Source organism: Tenrec ecaudatus, chromosome 7, assembly GCF_050624435.1.
Source record: "Tenrec ecaudatus isolate mTenEca1 chromosome 7, mTenEca1.hap1, whole genome shotgun sequence".
Classification (NCBI taxonomy): domain Eukaryota; kingdom Metazoa; phylum Chordata; class Mammalia; order Afrosoricida; family Tenrecidae; genus Tenrec; species Tenrec ecaudatus.
Genome location: NC_134536.1, coordinates 8,705,239 through 8,721,005, shown reverse-complemented (window position 1 = coordinate 8,721,005; position 15,767 = coordinate 8,705,239). Strand labels below are relative to the sequence as shown.

Below are 15,767 nucleotides of genomic sequence, written 5' to 3'. Positions count from 1 at the left end.
GATATCGAATTCAAGCAATGCAGGATGAGAGGATCCAACAGCCTCAACCTCAAGCAACATATACACTGGCAGCATGGTGAAGCAGTTCTCAAAGGAACCTCAAGCTCTAGCAACATGATCCATGGGTTGACTGTCCCACAGGTAGTGTTGCTCACAAGTTGAGGCAGAGAACTAGCTAAGGCAGCTGCACACTGGTCTGATCACCAGGGAGCAAGAGAGACAGGGGCAGGGCTTGCTGAGCCATTTGTCTCATTGCCCTCCAATCAAACTGCAACCTTATTAATCCCACATGTTCCTATTGGCCACGTTGGCACAATAAACCTACCTATCACAGCTACTCACAAGCTTTTAAAGGTCTGAGTCACTACTCAACAAAGTAGAAAGTAGAACCTTGTCTTTGTGAAGCATGTTATTCTAATTGACCTTGATGCCTCTAAAGCTATGGTTCTGAGCCCCTCAGTCCTCAAAATATTTAGTTATAGCTAAGAATTTTTTTTTATAACTTTGCTGTATGCTCTACTATATTTTCAACCTATGTCAATGCATCTGTAGAAATGTCCTCTTTGGACATGTGTTCAGGAGAGACAAGTTCCTGGAGAAGGACATCATGTAACGTGGAGGGGCAATGAAAAAGAGGAAGGCTCTCAAGGAGATGTACTGACACAATGGCTCAGGCACAGCTACTTTCTTATGTCTTACTGACCCTGGAACAGACTCGGGACCCGGGTCTGTAGGCTGATCAGTGCCGTGCCAAGAGAAACATGCCCATTTCACACCTCCAAGCTGAAAGACTGGCTGAGTACCTGACGTCTTAATCCTGTCTCTTTTACTAGCTCAAGTGTATTTGTTCGCAGGAAGGAGGGGGCTTGTCATGGCATTGCCTCGAGGAGGGAACAAGTTAGGACGTCTTTGAACAGGAGCACAGTTTAGGCAGTGAAGGATTTATGGCCAGTTTTCTAAGGAGCATCTTGCTTTTCCCACACTTTTCAAATGCCGGGGAGAGGACTGAGGCCTTGGGCCATGGCTGGCTGAGAAGCATGGTTCCAGATTGGGATGAGAGCACAGGGCGGAGAAACCTGCCTGGGACCTGGGGGCGGAAAGGGGGTGCGGGCGGTGTGTGAAGCAGGCATCATCTGTCCTCTCCGTCTTCACACTGAAGCCCGGTGGGCACTGCCAAGAGGGGACTTCAGAAGGAGCTGTGGCCCAGTGGAGAGGGACTGTCCTTTGTCTCGATCAGAACGTTAGAGCAGCACCTCTGAGTTGGTTGTGAGGACCAGAACCAAATGAAAAGAGTTTTGTAAAAATAAAAGCTTCTCCACCCAAGTCCCCATAAAAGGTTAAAATAAAGAACAGGTTCATCTCATTTATTGACTTCTGCTGCCAGTTAGAAGAATCTCTGTCATTTCTCTTCCACGTCAAGGTGTGGTTGAGATGAAGTTTACCTGCCTGTCTCTATTTTCTCCCTCCCTCCCTCCCTCCCTCCTTCTTTTCCCTCCTTCCTTCTGCCCATCCATCCATTCAACCTTTTGTTCATACCCAACCGGCTCTCTCTTGTATATGCTTGTTTATTTTCTGTTCTATTGTATGGACATACTGTAATACATTTTGTGTTCCCATCCATCAGTTTATGGGCAGATGGGTTATTTCTACTTTGGGACTGTAAATTAATTGTGAATCAATGCTGCAATAAACACCCATGCACACATTCGTTGTTTTATTTGCTGGGCGATAGAACCTGTTGTCCACATTACCTTTCCTTTTCTTTTTAGAGGGTTCCAGAAATAGAGGAAGGGCTTCAGTGAGTGGTTGCAACAAGGGGTCCACCAGATACGATCCAGGACAATCCCCCTCTCAAGATGCTTAACCTAATCACACCATCAAAGACGCTCCCCAGCCCCATTTAAGGCCACATTCACAGGGCCAGAGTATCTTTGGGACCATTTTTCTGTCACTATAGCCACCATCCCTTAGCAGCCACAGATGGCCAGAGATATGGTGGGGTGGGAGGGAGCCTTTCCACCAGCCCTGGTCACAAAAGACCTGATGCTGTTGTCCCCCACCCCCGGGACAGTTATTAGGCATTGGGAGGGCCATATACCTCCAGTGTCACTTAGTTGGAGTGGGGAGGGAGCCACGACTCCCCAAAGAAGGACAGGGTGGGGAGGGTGCTGGGCAGACCAAAGCCACAACTCCATGACACAGTATTGGGTGTGTGTGTGTGGGGGGGGGGGGTGAGGTGGGAGGGGCGGTGGACATGAGCGAGTCATGGAGGAAAGAGAAATCTCCGGTGGTCCAAATGGTCACTAGCTTGGCTCCTAACGAGAAGGTGGGCAGTTTGAACCCATTCATAAGCGTCCACTTTGTGTGTGTGTGTGTGTGTGTGTGTGTGTGTGTAGGGACAAAACACTAAAAACAAAACAAGGCAAAACCAACAAGAGCAAGCACAGTACTGTTGGGTACATATGGGTTGACACGGAGTTGGAATCAATCACAGCCAACTGTCTGGTAGGAAAACATTTCCCCTTAAACATTTAATTTAAGAATTAATCTGTTTTATTGTAATTTATTCAAACATTGACATACTTGCAAACTACAAGGGCCCTTTGAACCCACAGGATGGGCAAGATACAAGGAGAAAGCTCCTTCGGCTTGGACCTGGGAGGAAGGTGTTCTCTATAGGGAACTGAGGGGTGGAGTCTCACCTGTATCCTCAGGTTATAGGTCTCAGCTACGGTTTGGGGACACAGGGGTATTCAGAAAAGAGAGAGTATTTCTATTTTCTGTCAGTCCACATTTCCTATAACACTTCCAGTGTTACACCTTGCTGAATGTTGTTATTAGGTGTCCTTGAGTCCGTTCTGAGTCGCAGCGACCTTATGCACCACAGAAGGAACCACTGCTTGGCTTTTCGCCACCCTCACAAGGATTCCCACGCTCGGCCCGTGGTTGCAGCCACCGTGTCACTCCATCTCTTTGAGGGCCTTCCTCTTTTTCACTGCCCCTCCACTCTACCAAGCAGGTGTTCTTCTCCAGGGACCGGTCTCTCCTGACAACATGTCCAGAGTGTGCAAGACCAAGTCTTGCCATCCTTGCTTCTAAGGAGTGCTTCCAGGGAAATTCAGCCTCCCAGAGCAGGAACCTCCATGGCCTGGCCTCCGGGGGCGCTGCAGGCCGCGGCGGAGCCTAGGAGCTTTCGGGCACTCCCGCAAGTCCGAACTCCTCTGGGAGTCCGACCCTGAGACACTCCCCCACCCCCACGCCCAAGGCCGTGCTGTAATGAAACAGGTGAAGAATTAGAGCCAAGCAGGTCGCCAGTCTGGACTCGGCGGCACACTTACTAACCTCTGACCCACTGCCGTGAGCCCATACCGATTCCCCGGGACCCTCAAGGAAGGAGAACTCTCGCGGGGGTTCTAGGCTGTCATATTTTGGGGAGCAGACAGCCCCCTCATCTTGCACCTGCACAGAAACTGGTGGGTTCAAACGGTCCGACGCTTAACCCACGGCTCCACCGGGCTCCTTATACTTCTCAGGGACTCCCTTTTAACACCCACCGCCCCCACATCAGATGCCCTGCAGGAATGGCAGGCAGCCCGGAGGAGCAAAGAGGCGTCTGAGGTCACTCATTCCTGAGCGCAGAGGAGGCAGCAGATCCAGGTGAAGGGGTTTGGCTCCCTTCCCCAGTGGATGCCCAAGGCACCAATGACTGTAAGAAGACAAGTGCATGCGGGGCTGGGGAGCGATTACAAGCCTGGGGCCACTCCCTGAGACAAGTTAGTCAGGGGTTAGACTAGAGGAGGAACTTCCCTGGCCACTGATCCTGGGTACTTTGATGGAATCCACTCCCAGGACCTCCTGCATAGAACTCCCCTTGTTGAGCTGCTAACCACAAGGTCAGCGATTCGAACCCACCCGCGCAAGATGAGTCTGTCTGCTCCCGTAAAGATTTAAAGTAAGTCCCTCGGAAGTCCACGAGGGCAGTTCTACTCTGCTCTATAGGGTTGCTATGAGCTGGAACAGATCCCGTGGCAGTGAACTTGGTTTTAATCTGTCTGGGGTTCCGGATGGCCAGCTCTTTCTCTCTCGGAGCTGCTGGGGGAGAATGGGTTTGCAGCGCAGTTTTCAAGACTGAAGCTGGTGCGGACTTGCTGGAGTCTCCTCGCGCCCTCCCCCGGCCCGCCCAGCGCCCCGCGCCCCAGCCCGTGCCGGCAGGGGGCGCGGGCGCGTAGAAAGGCGCGGCCCCGGCGGGTTCGGCTGCCACAGTGGCTGAGCAGCGGGAGCGCAGCCCGCACCACCCAGGGTCAGACCGCTGAATCCCGCGACCGACGGCCGCGCCTCGCGCCCCCAGTCCTGCCCCGCGCCCCGCACGCCGCATCCGGATGGCGCCCGCCACCGGTGCGCCCTGGCGTGCGCCCTGCCCGCCGCTGCTGCTCCTGGCCGCGCTGTTGGCCGTCGCCGCCTTCGCGGGGGCTCCAGGTACTTGTTGCGGGGGTCCTCCGCCTCTCGTGGCCGTCCCTCTCCACCGCTCCCTGCTAGCTGCCAGTCACTAATCCGCGCGTCTTCTTTGCTCGCGGGACCAGGCGCGCGGAGAGGGCAGTGGGAACGCGGGATCAGGGCACTGGGCATTCCGCGCGCGGGACCGCGGTCCGGCTAGGTGACATCGACGCCTGGGGTGCTGCCGTGGCCCTCGGGAGCCGAGCCGGATAACTTCATCCTGACGACCCCTCGAGGGGTGGTCGAGCAAAATGCCCTGTCTGCGCAGGAGTTCCCTGGGGCACTGGGGCGCACTCTGACCACTGGAGATCCCTTGCTCGAGCTCACCTGTCGGGAGCATGGTGGTCGGAGGTCGCAGGTCTCAGGAGACCAGAGGGGCAGGACTATTCTAGAACAGTTCTAGAAGAGCCAAAGGAGCGGCTGCGCGGCCGTCGGGAGCGGGTACCTTGGAGTCTGGGGAGCACCGCGGTCTCGGGGGGTGGGTGGGAGAGCTGGAGGACCAGTGTGGAGCAGACCTTGGGCTGGAGGGGGCGATAGGGCAAGCAAGTGTGGGTCTGGGTCAGAGCTCTCTTCGCGGGAGAAGGCCTGGTCGGGCCTGGGAAAGAGGAGCTGTGCTTTGCAGACAACGCCCGCAGGCTGTTGTCAAAAGTTCTGCCCATTCCCCACAGCGAAAGACCAGGTTGTGGCTGGTTTTACCAGTAAACCTTGGGGCCCTTGGTCCCACTTCCCCGGCAGACACTTTCCCACATTCAAGGGCCTGTGGCTTTCACTCAGCTGGTGACTTTGTAGCAATCCAAGAAGTGACCACATTTGTTGACCCTGCTCCCTCCCTGGTGCCCTGGAATCCTAGGGATGCGGTTCTCCTTGAGGTGCGCTGCTGGCCCCCCCTGGGTCGCTTCCTGCAGATGTGGACCCTACAGTCTCAGAAAGGGCCTGAAGGTGTGTGTGAGGTAGGGCGGGTGAGGGTGGGGGTGGGGAAAGGTGTCTCTGTGGCTTCCATCTGGGTTCAGGTTTGCTGCCAACTGCCCAGGGACTCCCACCTCTTCCTGTTAGTGATCTCTAGGAAGGCGATCTTTGAATACTCCCTGCAGTGGTTGGCAGGCGTCAAACTATTTTAGAGCCTTCCAACGTCCCCACCCACGGCCGGGCTTTCCCCTCGCTCCAGCCCTCTCCTCGCAGTTCAGACTTTTCTGTGTCTTGAAAGAGTTTTTGTTTTCAGAAAGCAGTGTGGGCTTGGGGCCGCTGCTGAGCGGGCCTTGGGGATGCCAGCTTTCCCGGACCCCTCCAGGTGGCAGGGCCACCTGCCCAAAGGCGGACTCGTGGACTCCTGCGGGAGTGTTCCGGAAGCCCTCCTGCTCGCGCGCGCGGGACTGTCCAGCCGCTTGCCTTCTGCTCAGTAAATCACTGCGCCCTGGAATGTTGGAGTGGACGGCCGCTGGCACTTCCCGGGCTGACGTGGGATTTGTAGTGAAATGATGACCAGATTAGAAAAGGGCGCAGGAGGACACGCATATTTTGAAAGGCGTTTCTGATACACGGACGCGAAAGACCAGAAGGGGCCAGCCTGCCAGTGGCTCCCGTGCTGCGCAGATTGTAGCTCTTTCTTTCGTCTCCCCTATTTGTTCTGCGCCCACAGCCTGGACCACTGTTGGCTGACTTGTACCCCGCACAGCTTGCTGACTGCTTGAATGACTGAATGAATGAATGTGTGGACGGAGTAGAATCACTGGGTCAGGCACCCCCTCCCACCCCCACCCTCCCCTCAAGCAGGGTCCCAGAGGCACTTGCAGACCCAAGGCCACCCCAAGGACAGGGTAGAACCGCCCCTGTGGGTTTCCCAGACTGCCACTCTTTACAGGAGCAGAATGTCTCAGTTTGCTCCCTCAGAGCTGCTGGGGGTTTGGAACTACTGACCTTGCAGTTAGCAGCCCAATTCATAACCACTACACCCCTGGGGCTCCTAATACCCTGGGGCTTAGGGTGAATCAACAAGCCAAACAAAATAGGTAAGTATTGCCCGCTGCCACCCCTCCCACCCCTATTCATTTCCACAGGGGCGAATACCTGGGCATAAAATTATGCCTCACCCTCGCACCTGCTGGCTATGGGATAGGATACAACTCGCTAAAAAAATGGATAGAGACACAGGAACACACACACTCTTGGAGTGGTTATCTCAAGAGGGTTGTGGGTGATGTAAAATTTCCTTCTTTAAAGTTTCTGCATTCTGCTACTATGTGATTGGTTCCCTGCGAACAGGCAGGAATGTCATAAGAAAACCACAGTCAGGGTCTGTCCATCAGAACAGAGCCAAACCACGATAATGCCACAGGAGGTTTCCTTTCAACCCAATCAGAAAGTGTCTGTGCTTTGGGAAGGGCTGGGATCAGGGCTTGTAGTTGGGCCTATGGGATTGTAGGACCGATTCACAGCTCACTCCAAGAGAACCCTGACTTGTGATGAGAGTAGTGTCTTGGTATGACAGTGCCTGGACCCCTCGCTGTGGAACAAACAGTGAAGTGCTTGACTGCTGATTAAAAGGTTGGCAGTTTGAACCCACTCAGTGACTGCGTGGAAGAAAGCAAAGATTCAAATAGAACACGCTGCCACCGAGTCTGCTCTGATTCACGGCAGCCCTGTAGGACAGGGTGGAGTGCCCCCGTGTGTTCCTGAGCCCGCAACTCTTCACGGGAGTAGAATGCCTTGTCTTTCTCCTGTGGAGTGGCTGGTAGATTTGAACTGCTGACCTGGGGGTTAACAGCCCAGTGTGCAACCATTACAACCACCAGGGTTGTATAAAACCTTTAGGGGTCATTCTGCTCCTTTACCTGGGGTGAGTTAGAATAGACTGCATGGCCCCCAACCACATCACATTTCAAGAGCTTATTTTGTGCAGCAGGGGCGATAAAGAGAAGACAGTCTAGTGGTCTTGGTAGAATGCCACCTTCTCTGGAAGTGGAGGGAGGGGGCACTGGTGTTTGTCAAATGCCCTTTTGCACCTGAAGGACTTGCCAGCGTGAGTGAGCACTCTGCCAGCCTGACATTGTTGGCATGGCACGTAGGCACCATGGGTTATTGGTTGTCCCTACAGGTTAAGAAACACTAGGAATGCCTAGATCATTTCCATAGATGGAATCAATTATTCAGAGTTGCTCTTTTGGGCAGAACAATTTTAAAATACACATGCTCTTGGAAGAGGGTAGTGCATTAAGCAAATGTTAGTCATCTCTCTACTGGTAAGAATATATTTATAAAATCGGTCGAGGGTATTGTAATGTAAGGTGAAAAGAATCAGCTCCTGATGGAAGATGACGGAAGGTCCAGGAAAGACAGATGATGGCCGAAGAGGCAGCGGTTTAGGGCCAGGCGCCCTGGAAGGAGGAGAAACAGGGGATGTGTAGGAGGTGGGCTGGTTAAGAAACAAAGAAACAGAAGAGGAAGACACTTGAGAACATGGAATGTAATTGCAGATCTCAAAGTAGGGTTTGCGGACACCTGCAGGGGGGCAGTGTCCCAGAGACCCTTTCAGGGATTCTCAGAGGGCAAAACGAAAGGAATACTACGATGCTGTTTCCCCTTCTCACCATGCTGGCGGTTGCTCTGAGGGTGCCGAGCTTGGAAAGGAAGCGCTGCTGGCCCCTTGCAGGATTCCAGGCAGTGAACGCCAACTGTGCTGCCCTCACCGGGCTCTTCGTGCCTTTGCAGTCAAAGAAAAGTCTTGCTAGTTTCTATGAAGAATGCCTTTGATATAAAAATGCAAACTGTGGATCACATCAAAGCCTGCCCCTTTCAGAGTTGGATTGTGATAAGAGTATGCACGAAGCGCTTCGTGTACCAGGTGCTGTGTCAGCGCCAGGAAGACACGGAAGGGAGAGCTGGCATGGCGGCTGAGCTAGTTGCTTTGTTCGCTGAAGAGCATATTTACTTTGACTACAGACCAACGGCAGCTATTCCAACGTGGGTACTTGGCAGATAACATTTTTTTTAAATGCTAGTGTTTCTTGCCAGGAATAAAAAAATTTGAGTGTTCAAGTAAAAATGAGCATCTTTGCCAAACTGGGTTGCATGAGCTTGAAGTCTTTGTAAACCTTAAAGGTTCTCCTGATCAGATGGTGATGCTATCAATGAGTGTGATTTGAAAATCCCTTGTGACGAGCATATTCGCATTTGGATGATGGGCATACTGAAATGATGAAGCAAACAGTCCAAATGCCCGGTACTCAGTGTCACAAAGTCATGCAAGGGTGCAAGAGTCACTCTAAACGCAAGAGAGATGCATGGATTTTAATGTAACAAACTCCCGAAACAAGGTCTATATTTGTTCAGAATCTCCACAAAAGTCGTACTTGGCGAGCTTTGGTGAAGGATCACAGACCTTCCAACATCATCTGCAGAACTTTCAGTCGCTATCGATGTGAGCCTATTTCTCTAGGCATGTCAACCTACATGGCCCATGACATGAAATCAAATGCAGGAGCAGACGGAAGAATCCAGCTCGCTTCTTTCTGTTGGTAAAAATATAAGGCCAGGTCGCTAGGCTGTTGGTTTCCTTTTGTTTGGGGGAAAACATGCTTCTTTTACATGAATCTTATGCTGCTTGTGTCAACGCTGAATGGTTTGCAACTGTAACTTTAAATGAAATCCTCAATATACGCTTTAAAAGATTTCCCAGGAGATCTGGTGGCACAGAGACTAAGTGTTGGGCTGCTAACCCTTGGTAAAGTCTGTGGCGGTCACTGTCTCACAAACCCACAGGGGCAGTTCTACCCTGCCCAGTAGAGTCACCAGGAGTCAGAACGGACTAAATGGCCATGAGTGTTGGCTTTAAAAGGTTTTTCAGCTGTCATGCCACGTCTCCGCAGCTCTCAAGGGATGGATGAAACCCACACAAACAAAGCCTCTTTTGGGATCCGCATGAATTTTAATAGCAGAACAGACTCCTCAGGCCAAACCTGTTGAGAACCACTGGTGTGTGGAAAGGGAAGTAGGCTAAAGACCAGGATGGCTGGCGTGAGTTTCCACATCACCTTCTATCCACTCGGTAGTCTTGGGGTCCTCACTCAGGAAAAGCAACTCATGGGAGACTCCCTTTCAGCCGAGGGCCTTTCCTGGGTCCCACGGGGCCTCTAGCTCTGCAGGGTCAGTGGCAGAGACGGAGGCAGCCTCTCACATTTCCCTTCTATGTCCGTCCTTTCTGAGCATGTTGCCTACACTCAGGGTGGCTCTATGTGTGTTCACGTGGAACTGTGCTCCATGGTGTTTTCCATGGTTGGTTTCCTGGAAGCAAACAGCCAGGTCTTACTTCTGAGGCACCTCTGGGTGGAATTGAACTTCTAATCTTTCATTGAGCAGCTGAGCCCATGAAGCCTTTGCATCACCCGGGGACTCCCCTCTGAGAGCAGAGGAGAGAATGGAGCTCTCTTTCCTTTGCTGGCATGTGTTGGAGGCCCCCAGCTGGAAGACCTGTTTAGTTCATTAGTTATACAGTAGGATTATTGAATTGGATCCATATGACTGTCATCATTCCCATTTTGACAATTTACTTCCCCGGGAAGTTATCAGCCGAACGTGGCAGAACCATATCACATCTTTCTTCTCAAGCCCCATCATGTTTATATGGGACTCATCCAGACCCAACCCAACCAGAACACAATACCCAATCCACTGAGGTGGACTCTTAACCCCTCCATAGGGCAGAGAGCAAACCCCATAGGATTTCCAAAGCTGTGATCTTTTCTTGTTTAATTTTTAATCGTTTTATTGGGAGCTCTTCCCGATAGCATAACATTCCATCCTTCAATCATATCAAGCAGTATTGTACAATTGCTACCACAATCAGTTTCAAAACATCTTTTTTTCATTTGAACTCCTTGAACTCCTTGATATCAGGTCCCCTTTACCCCCCCCCTTTTTAACATATCTTACATAATCCAATATAACTCCACTTGATGGGATCGGACAACAGAATTGAATGTGAATAGATGTATTGGATGGTGTAAGACACAGCTTGATCTTTATGGAAGCAGACTGCCACATCATTTTCTCAGGAGTGAGTGTGAACCACCAAGCAATTGATTAGCAAGTGTTCGCTTAACCCCCTGTACCATCAGGGCTCCTTCATAAAGATCCGGTCCCTGTAAACAGGGGGCAGGGGAGGGCATTCGTGTCCTGTGGGTGTTGTAGCTGAAGACCACCAACTCAGTGGCTTAGAGGGATCCTGGTTTTGGCATAATGGGTTAAACTGTGGGCTGCCAAGTGCAAGGTCAGCAGTTTGAAACTCCCAGCTGCTCTGCAGGGGGAAGAGGAGGCTTTCTTCTTCCATGAAGAGCTACCATTTTGAAACCCACTGGGGCAGCTCTACTCTGTCCTGTGGGGTCGCCCTGAGTGGGGCACACAAGCAAGCATTGCAGGAAGATCCTCATCCCCTGCCGGCTGAACGATGCTCCTCTTCTCAGGGCTTCTTAGGGGATCTCTGAATTCCTTGAGCTACAAGTGGATCTTGGTTTCAAACACCCCTGAAAGGAGCCCTGGTGGCACAGTGGTTAAAGCTCTTCCTCCCTAAGGGAAAGATCAGCGGTTTGAACCCACGGGGGGCCTCTGGGAGAGAGATGGGGCAGCGAGCTTCCATGAAGGCTGTGTACAGCCGTGAGCACTCTGTGTGAGTCGCTCTGCTCTGCCGGGGGTGGGGGGAGGTTTTGTTGGGCATCAGAATTGAATCTATGGCATTGGGCCTTCAGGAACGTAAGTTAGATGAGATAGAGGCGAGCATTTAAAGCTGTGAAAATAAAGGAGAAAAAGAATATTAATGTGTATCTACTTGCAAATGCATAGAATTTTATATGAGGATACTAGGATAAAGCAATCAAACTCACTCCCATTGAGTCAATGCTCACTCATAGAAATCCTATAGGACAGGGTAAACCTGCTCCTGTGAGTTTCCAAGACTGTAACTCTTTCCAGGAGGAGAAAGCCTCATATTTCTCCCACCGAGTGGCTGATGGTTTCAAACTGCTGACCTTGGAGTTAGCAGCCCAATGCCTAACCACTATACTATCGGGGCTCATAGGAAACGGATAGTTACAGATCTGTATCTATATCTGTATCAATCATATCTATCAACTGTGATAGAGTTAAATATCACAGGATACTGTGATAGTTAAGGTTTTGCGCCAATTTACAGATATATAAGACACGGAAAATGCTGGTTCCTTTGGGAAAGGGAACTAAGTAGCTTAAGGGATGGTGGTGAGGCTTCTTCCTTCGATACATTTACCAACATTGTAGCAAAATGCTTCCTGGTCCCCAGCCACCCACTGAACAGTGGGGAATTAGACCTTCGTGATCCAGGTGGCTTTGCTTAGTTTTGGAAATGGATCACCAGGCCTTTCTTCCTCATCTGACCTAGTCTCCAATGATAGATGTCTCCAATGATAGATGATAGTTCCCCAGGAGGTGCACTGATCTGGACTTGAACCTGGGTCTCCCGCAGGGGAAAAGGTGAGAACAATATTGCTGAGCCACTGCTGCCCCCTGACCCACTTTGGTAGACATGTATTAGAACATTGGGTACTGATTACTCAAACATCTGCAAGGTCAGCAGTTTGAAACCAACAGCCTCTCCGCAGGAGAAAGACAAGGCTTTCTAGTCCCGTAAAGAGTTGCAGTCTCAGAAACCCACAGGGGCAGTCATCTTACTACGGAGGGAACTGAGTTCAGAGGGGTTAAATGATTTCTCAGAGTTGGCAGTCTTCTGGGTCCAAATCCCATGGTCTTCCTGCAGACTACTCTGTCCTAACGGGTCGCTACGACTCAGCATTGACTCGAGGGCAGTGAATTTGGTTTTAATTTTTATTTGGTTATTCATATGCGTGAACAGCCACTCCCTTTTCTCTAGAAGTTATTTTCATGTTAGGTACAGAGAAATCTGAATTTAATTTGGGGAATTGTTTGATTGTTTTTTCCTTAAGGAAAATTCTTCAGTATGAGCTGGATGGTTAAAATGTAGAAATGGTGAATCAGGAAGCTCCGTGCCCCCAGTGGAAGGTGATGTCATCTGCAAGGCATATTTTTCTCCAAGCATCTGTCTGTCCTCAGCCAAGACCTGACTGGCCTGAGGGGGTGGTGCTTGCGCTTGCGCTTGGCTGCCCTTAGAGGGCGCTGCCGGCCTTCCCGTGGCGCTTTCATTCCTGGGGCTGGGGTGGGGGTGTGTGGGGGTGTGGGGGTGTGGGGGGGGCCCTGCACTCTTTTGAGAAAAGTACTTCGCAGCAGCTGGGGTTTCCTACAGATAAGAGCACTAGGACAAACTGAGTTATCTGATTTGATTTTCCCACAGCGCCGGTTTCTTTGTTATTCATCGAACTTCCCTGAGAGACTGGTGAGGGAGGCCAGACCCTGGGGGAGCGTCCTTTTGGCTGCACGTTAGTGAATGTCCAGGAGACACTGGGAAAGCAGAGATCCTAAATCTACAGCTGTTGGCAGCCCCTTAGCTGCTGGGGTTCCCCTGGTGCCTCTGGAAGAGAGCGAGAGGGTAGGGGCGGAGGCAGGGGATGGGGCCGGCGATGGCTCAGACTCTGTCTCTTTGGTGCTAAAAGTCAGCCCCGAGCTTGAGCTTCTTTCTCTTTTCTTCCTCCACCCCCAGTGTTAATTTTGCATGAAATTAGAAATAAGAATTTGAGAGCTCTTCCTGTTGATTAGAAACGTGATAACACTGTATGATTCAATGGCGGCAGCGGCAGCATCTATAATGTACATTCCACATAATCCCCATTTTCCTCTTTGGGTTTTCACTTACTTCTATTAATATTGGGAAGCTAAAGTGCCTTAGATGTTAGCAGTTTCTTTTTTTCTGTAATGAATAGATTTACTATCTTACAAAATGATATTCTAGAAAGATAAGGGTACAAGTAAAGATATTTGCAGTCTGGTGTCTTGTGGTCAACCCCCCCCCCCACCCAAACCCACTGCCATCAAGTCAGTGTTACTCAGTGACCACCCACCCCCTACCGGTTGGGTTTCCAAGACTATAACTGTTTACAGGAGTAGAAAGTCCAGTCTTTCTACCACAGAGCTCCTGGTGGTTTCGAACTGTGAATCTTTCAGACCGTGTGGATGGCAGCTTGACTCCTAACCACTGTACCACCAGGGATGGGGAGGGAGAGGAATCCGAGATTCCAAACCCACATGACAAATTGTTCCTAAGAGATGCTAAAGCTTGTAACCTGGAAGGTTTGTGTGGTCAAGGACATTTCAGATGATTGCTGATGTAGGATTAACAAGAAATTACTATTTCCCTGTATGTTCATGATCACTTTGTGAAATAGGTAACGAACCCATCTTACTATTGAGGGCGCTGAGTTCAGAGGAGTTAAATGATTTCTCAGAGTTGGCAGTCTTCTGGGTCCAAATCCCATGGCCTTCCTGCAGACTACTCTGGGTCTTGTTGGTCTGGCTATTTATTCCCTCCCCCTTGTTTTCTTCCTATCTGACCTGGAGACAGTGAGGTTTGCTGAGCGCGCTCTCTGAATTCTACTCTTGCCACATTGCTGCAGGCTGTGGAGAAGCAATTCTGTCACACACTCTAATGTGTTGTCAGGCTTGCGTAGGGCTTAAATGAACGTCGAGTGGAATGAACCGTATTCCCTGTTATAAACAGATCTTCATTGTGTGAAGTGTCTTCCCCTCCTGGGTCCTGTTAAGACCTGCAGCATAGCTCCTTGAAGCACATGCCATGTCGAACTTGTTACATAAACATGTAATATTTAATATTGTGACTAAATTAGCTCTTCTACCATGTTTGGTCCTAGATGATGGTCATCAAACTTTGATCCTGTCAGTCCATATTTTACCAGAAGGTTCCCAAGAGTCTCTTACCTTGCTCTAAAACATTCAAGTAGGAGCCCTGGTGGCAGAGCAGGTACAGATCGGGTTGCTAACCGCAAGGACAGCAGTTTGAAACCACCAGCTGCTCTGCAGGAGAAAGCGGAGAAAGCTGAGGCTTTCTACTCCCATAAAACGTGACAGCCTCAGAACCCCACAGGGGACGTTCTACCATGTCCTGTAGGGTCCTTGTGAGTTGGAATGTACTAGACTGCCACGAGTGGACTTAAATCAAGTAATAAGACTGGGAAGTGTTCCATGCTAACATGTCATTGCTGCCAGGTGCATCAAGTCAATTTCAACTCATCGTGACCCCATGGGACACACAGACCCCATGTGCTCCCTGTGTTTTTCCAGGCTTTATTTTTACAGGAGCATGTTATCAGCTCTGTTTTCTTCGGAGTCCCTGGGTCTGTTTCAAGCTGCCAACCTTGCGAACGCTTCATCCTCACCTCTCATGGTGTTCTGAGCTTGTCAGAAGAGCTGCATTTGTTAAGGGCCAGGTTTTGATTTTAGGGGAGAGTTGACAGTGCCACGCCCACTTTAGCTCTTGTCATTCCCTTTGCTAGGCCGTATCCAGCCATTAGCCTGTGCTGTCTTGTCGAACCTGGGCTAAGCCATAACGCTTCTGGCATTGGTCTTCTCATCTGCCAAATGGGAGTATCGAGCATGTGTGAGTCTATATTTGAAATAGGTGAATTTGTTCAGTCCTCACCTGCGGCCCCTGCCCTCCTGCCCTGTGAGCATTATTACGTATCAGACAAGGCAATCAAAGTCTAATCAACACCGTCTCTACCTTCTGAAGGCTACCATGGCGGGAGGGAAGAGGGGAAAGGGCAGAGGCAGTGTGATAAACAGGTGCCGTGGGAGTGAATCAGTCTAGAAGGCAGCAGAAAACCTCCTGAATGAGGGGACAGTTGAGCAGGCTGTCGAAGCAGGACTAGAGCAGGTGAGAGAGGCCATTTCTGGTGGAAGAAGCTCCAGTTCCCCATGTGGAAATCATGGGCACAGAGGCATGGTGCAGTGCCACGTAATTGAGGAGCCACAGGGTCCATGATGGCTGCTTCATTGTGGTCTTCTGGGAGCAGGGGTGGGCGTGGGAGATGGTGGCATTCAGCAGCCAGAAGGTCCTGAAATTTGACTTTTACCACAAATGATGGAGGTCACAAATGCATTTCAGAAGCACTGTGCCACCCCCTGAGTTCCTGGATGGTCCTGCTTGCAGAGCATGGAGTCAGGCCAGGTGGGTAGTGCACATCCTGGCCCATTTATGTGGTGATTTGTTTACATTTCCTTGCTTATTCTGGGTCTTGGGGGTTTCTTCATAGAAGGAGAGACAGTTACTATTTTAACTTAATTAGAAGAATCCTCTTTTGTCATGTCTTTTCTGAGATGGC

The 15,767-nt window shown here is 50.7% G+C and overlaps 1 protein-coding gene across 1 annotated transcript in view; it reads left to right on the top strand.

Annotated features, from left to right (window-relative positions):
* Window positions 1–4,288: 4,288 nt before the first annotated feature.
* The window catches only part of FNDC1 (fibronectin type III domain containing 1), a 111,972-nt gene continuing 100,493 nt past the window's right edge, over window positions 4,289–15,767 (top strand). Inside the window, exon 1 of the mRNA XM_075554307.1 lies at window positions 4,289–4,476. Within this exon, the coding sequence (XP_075410422.1) occupies window positions 4,380–4,476 (97 nt within the window). The 5' untranslated portion in view covers window positions 4,289–4,379. The remainder of the gene's footprint in view (window positions 4,477–15,767) is intronic.